The sequence below is a fragment of the Pholcus phalangioides genome, unplaced genomic scaffold, assembly GCF_987345545.1.
Source record: "Pholcus phalangioides strain wild (caught in Gottingen) unplaced genomic scaffold, Ppha-v1.0 ptg000009l_1, whole genome shotgun sequence".
In the NCBI taxonomy this organism is placed as follows: Eukaryota; Metazoa; Arthropoda; class Arachnida; order Araneae; family Pholcidae; genus Pholcus; species Pholcus phalangioides.
Window position 1 is genome coordinate 5352714 of NW_028301602.1, and position 5216 is coordinate 5357929.

The window sequence follows — 5216 nt, forward strand, 5'->3', positions numbered from 1 at the left end:
GTGTAGTTTTCTGGGTGGTCGTTAGTATCCACTATTTAGATTTTGCGGTACATGTTCGTCAATTTTTGTTGCACCATGTTCTTCGGTAATGTATCGCATGCTTACTGTTTGTTTGCTGATGTACAGACTTTTTTACATTTTTACAAAATGCCAAAATGCTGAGTGCACATGAAACAATGTACAGTGTGCAGGTATTTTTAACCTCGTTTATGCGCATACCCCCCCCCAATCGCAATTGTTGCACCCCCCCCCCCGAAATCTTTGCAAGACTGTTTTTCTGCTTGCTTTGTCTCGTTAATCATTGATTGTTGCGCTGTGGAATATTATATCGAATGTCATGCTTTCGATTTTGTTCTACTCTCTGTACGGGTCTATATATATTTTCCATTATTGTGCATAGCAGCAGGCATATTAAACAGCACAGCGTATAGGGTAGATTTTTTTAATCTCAATTTAGAACATGCTTTTGCCGATCCCTCATACGCATTTCTGTCCCAGATATTTTGTATGCATAACCATATTTCTGTTGCTCATATAGTTTTTATATTTTATATAAGAATACCCCCCCCCCCCCGTGCAAGGTAATCGGCAAGGTCCCCAGACGATCCGCCGGGCCATTAACGACGAATTGAGGAATTTCTAACCAATATTGGTCCGCTCCGGAATCTATGATCTTAGTGTATGGGTTACCCTGAAGTATTTATGTTTCAGAATTATGCGTGTTTCACGATCTACGGTGTGTTGCCATCTGTCTTCCTTATTGTGAACTGAAAATGGCGAATAACTGAATTTTCATATCAACTAAGTATGTATCGTGTTGAAGGTCTGCCTGCTCTTTGCGGCCACAGCAGATAGTGATGCTAACAGCACGAGGTATTCTACCTTCGCTAACCGTGCCCGATATGCTTAACTTCAGTGATCTTACGAGAACCGGTGTTTTCAGCATGGTATGGCCGTTGGGAAGAATATAGAACAAGATATTTTCCCCTAAAGCTTGAGGCAACAACCGATAGATGGTGCCTTCATTACCAACCCAACTCTTCAATGGCAGTAAATTGCGGTGCAGTGCTCTTTGCGGAGAATCTTTTAAAGTGAAAACCAGTTCACATGCGCGCCTTGGAAAACCGCAGAAAACTTCATCTGACCATCTTTGTGCCGTCAACGGGGTTCAAATCTGGATCATCACGATGCCCACACATGACCACCACTCACATGGAAACGTATAGCTAAAAATGAAAACGAACATTGTATTTTTAAAATGGAGGATTTGTTTATTCATTTATATATTGACAAAATATCCCATATATACGATGGTCATATGAAACAGAAATAATGGTATATATAGATTTCCAAAATGTGATTTGGTGGCTTGGAACAGATTTGCTGACATGATAAGCTTAATCACAAATCATCTTCTTCACTCATGACTAGCATGCAAAGTTGTCGAAAGAAAATATATTAAGAACACGTGTTTCGATTGCTGCGGAGTTATCTGAAATTTGTGTCTTTTGAGATCAGAAGTTCGATTATTCAATCCTTTGTTTGAGTTGTGCATCAAGTATATCCGCCGCACGTCAAGCAGAAACAGCAACTGATTGAGAGACCGTACAGAATCGGGGAAACGAATCACTTGTGATGGCCATGATGGTGCCCATGGTGATGACCGTGCTGATGTCCGTGATGGTGACCATGATCATGCCCGTGGTGATGACCGTGTTCATGCCCGTGATGATGACCGTGTTCATGCCCGTGGTGATGCCCGTGATGGTGTCCGTGGTGATGACCATGTTGGTGCCCATGGTGATGACCATGTTGGTGTCCATGATGATGGCCATGGTGATGGCCATGATGATGACCATGGTGATGGCCATGATGATGACCATGGTGATGACCATGGTGATGACCATGATGATGACCATGATGATGATGGTGTCCATGATGGTGACCATGGTGATGACCGTGTTGATGGCCATGATGGTGACCATGGTGATGACCGTGGTGATGGCCATGATGGTGACCATGTTGATGTTTGTGATGGTGACCATGATTATGTTTGTGATGGTGACCGTGATGGTGTCCATGTTGGTGATGGTGTCCATGGTGATGCCCGTGGTGATGTCCGTGACTATGATGGTGATGGTGACTGGAATGAAGATGGATCACGTGCTTGCTGTGAGGGGAAAAAACATTTTTAGTCTCCGGTGGTGATGATGCAAGAAGAGGAAGAATATTTTGTTCAAATTTCACATGACTGCAAAGTAGCAAATCTACTTGGTAATAAATAAAAAATGCAAAGAATATGTAGGGGAAAAACTTTATTTAACCATATAAAAGGTACTGCATCTACTTATTCAGGCACAATTCAGGATTTTGTGGAAGATTCTAATTGAAGCGCTTCTTCTCTGATGTCGGAGAATATCAAAAGACAAACCAAAAGGTTAAAGAATAAAGAAACCTCTACATCAGAAAAATCTGGACGATCCTATTTATCAGAAAAATCTTAGCCAGTAATCTCTAACGACATTATATGGTCATCACAATTTAGTTAAGGCACTCCTAATCCGTTCAGGCTATTGACAATAAATTTTTGATGGTCTGTATTTGAAAAGTATCGGGGATAAAATTGTTTTCCTTGTTCCCATGTTAGAAGAGGTAAAATAGAATGGGAAAAATAGATTTGTGTGCGGCAGTGTATATAGATTTCGATCATTCACACCCCCCTTCTTTTTCTCTCTCTATCTCTGTCTTATAAATATACAGGGTGATTCTAAATTCATGAGACAAACTTTAAGAGGTGATATGACACCTAAATAACCGTTTTTGATCATAGAACGTGCTGTCGAATAACAATATCAAGAGTTGGGGGGTAGAGGGTGTTTTTTGAGATTGATTGCACAACAGCACTTCATCAAAAACATATACCATTTTGATCATCTTTGTCGCACCATAGTCATTTTCTGCACACGAGGACAAATTTAAACCGGGACCTACAATTTATTGTCGATTTCGAACGGCAGGCTTGTTTTTATACTCACCGAGAGGTTGGTGCGCTAACCCCTTGATGTTGGACTCCCTGCGGTAGCAAACTTTTATGTAGCAATGTGTCACGAATTTTTTTTGACAAGCACGATCTGGGTATCGAACTCGCGACACCTCTAAATCTTATCGATCTGGGCTACCGCGCCCAAACAAATATCATATTTTTCCTATGGATTTTCTGAGATATCTGCCATAAACCCTACTAGCGTACTCTATGCACCTTCGGATTCGATTGGAGTTTGTCTTTTATTGGTGCAAGGACCATCAAGGTTATGTTGCGCTAAACAATGATCAAGCGGTACAATGACTTGTAGTAGAATTTGAATTATCCAGATTGCACCACGAGAAGGCCTACCACATTGCAATACCCTACATCCTCGAATGAGTGATTGCACTTATTGCAGCAAACCCGTCAGAAAAATATGGGATTCGTTTTTGGTGATGTTAAAAAACACCCTCTACTGCCTTTGCTATTGTGATTTGACCACACATTCTATGACCGAAACCGCTTGCTTAGAAGTCTTATATCACCTATTAAAGTTTGTCCCATGAATTTAGAATCACCCTGTATAGTAAAAACTTACATTTTTTTTCCTCCGCATGACAGAATCACGAATGTGCAATTTTTTTTTTCCCATCAGATGGTTGCGTGTGAATCTCTTATTTTGCTATATAAGTTTTGCCTTAAACGCGAATGTGTATCCCTATTGAAACACCTGTTACAAAACATTTTAGGAAAATAACTTCCAAATAGATTATCATGTGTGGAGTAAACATTCAAACGTCATTTCCTACGTTAGTTTTTTTCCCAAGGACATTACACATTCGTGCTTCTGGCATGAGGAGGGACGACAACATTATGTGTGGGGGGAACAAACCACTAAACAAGAGTATAGAAAGAACCCGGAGGGGGGAAAAAGCAACTTTTCCGCACATAGGGTTACGATAAAGAAAGAAACACAGAGAGAGAGCTGGAATGAATTTATTACATTTGCGTTCGGGTGAGATATGATGTTCGGGATTGCGTAATTGCAATCCCTACATTCTTAGCAACGTAGCAACACAAGAGGCATTAGCATGCAGCTGATTGGTTACTATGAGCAAGAAAGATAACAAGACGTCACGAGGGCTCCGCCCCTCTTTTACGTCAACTATCGGAACAATTCCACATAAAGTGCTACTTCATTAATAAAAAAAAATTAAAAATATTTTAAATAGTAACAAAAAATTAAAAACTTAATTTTTAATTTATTGAGATTTTCAATAATAAATGAAAATGGGAGAAACTTACTGAGGCCCCATTTTCACTGGATAATATACTGGGTAATAGGAATGATGACAGCATCCAGACTCAGTTTCCGTGATGATCGTAAGTATGAAAACTATTGTAACAGTCCATAGTTTAATGTCCATCAGCCACATTTTGGATCCAGATGATTTTGCCTTCATCATCCTCACTACATATAAAATGAATTAAGGGAATAGTGATTGATTCATAAATCAACATCAATGACAGCAATAGAAAAATTTATATAAATTTTAATTAAGTTTTATACATGTTTATTCAAGATAAATTTCCAATAATTTTCATATATGTATCTGACGGTCGTGGCTATTTATTTACGTTTGTTTTGTTACTGCAGTAGAAACTTCAGCATCTGGAAATTGTACATTTCGGACATTTTGGACAGATTAATTGTTTTTTCTACTCGGGCTTTTAACGCTTTTGTTACCGAAAATACGTTTCTGTTGTTCATCCCCTTTATCTACCACATTATGAAACGTAGAATAAGAAGAAAATGATGATAAACAGAAAAAAAATAATAATGGCAATATAATAAGAAATAGTTATCCTGTAAATTATTTGGTAGGTCATTTTTGTTTCACTTGAAGACAAAAAAAATGCAAAAATAATACTATTTTTATACACAGTTGTTTAATATATAACGATTATTTAATCTGGCACTTGAAACTACCGTCTGTGATAAAGGGTCCTCTACAGATTGTTTTAAATTCAGTTTCTCTTCCAATACCATAGATGAATGGAACAAGCTCCCCTCAACTATTGTTAACTCCCCCACGATCTCCGATTTCTTGTCGAATGTTTCAAAGCATATGATGATAAACAGAAAACTAACCTACCGCATCCTCTTGTATAGGCCTTGGGCCAACAATAT

At 38.8% G+C, this 5216-nt stretch overlaps 1 protein-coding gene across 1 annotated transcript; it reads right to left on the reverse strand.

Annotated features, from left to right (window-relative positions):
• Nucleotides 1-1314: 1314 nt before the first annotated feature.
• On the reverse strand, nucleotides 1315-4490 carry LOC149081666 (uncharacterized). Its single transcript, XM_089236843.1, has 2 exons — nucleotides 4331-4490; nucleotides 1315-2170 (listed from the first exon to the last, which is right to left on the reverse strand). The coding sequence occupies exon 2, from the start codon at nucleotides 2097-2099 to the stop codon at nucleotides 1575-1577; it is 525 nt and encodes a 174-aa protein (XP_089092969.1). The 5' UTR covers nucleotides 2100-2170; nucleotides 4331-4490; the 3' UTR covers nucleotides 1315-1574.
• Between the last annotated feature and the right edge of the window lie 726 nt (nucleotides 4491-5216).

What these genes read in the sequence shown, in the direction of transcription:
- LOC149081666 (XM_089236843.1), bottom strand. Translation starts at nt 2,099, where the DNA reads ATGGACACCATCACCAACATGGACACCATCACGGTCACCATCACAAAC.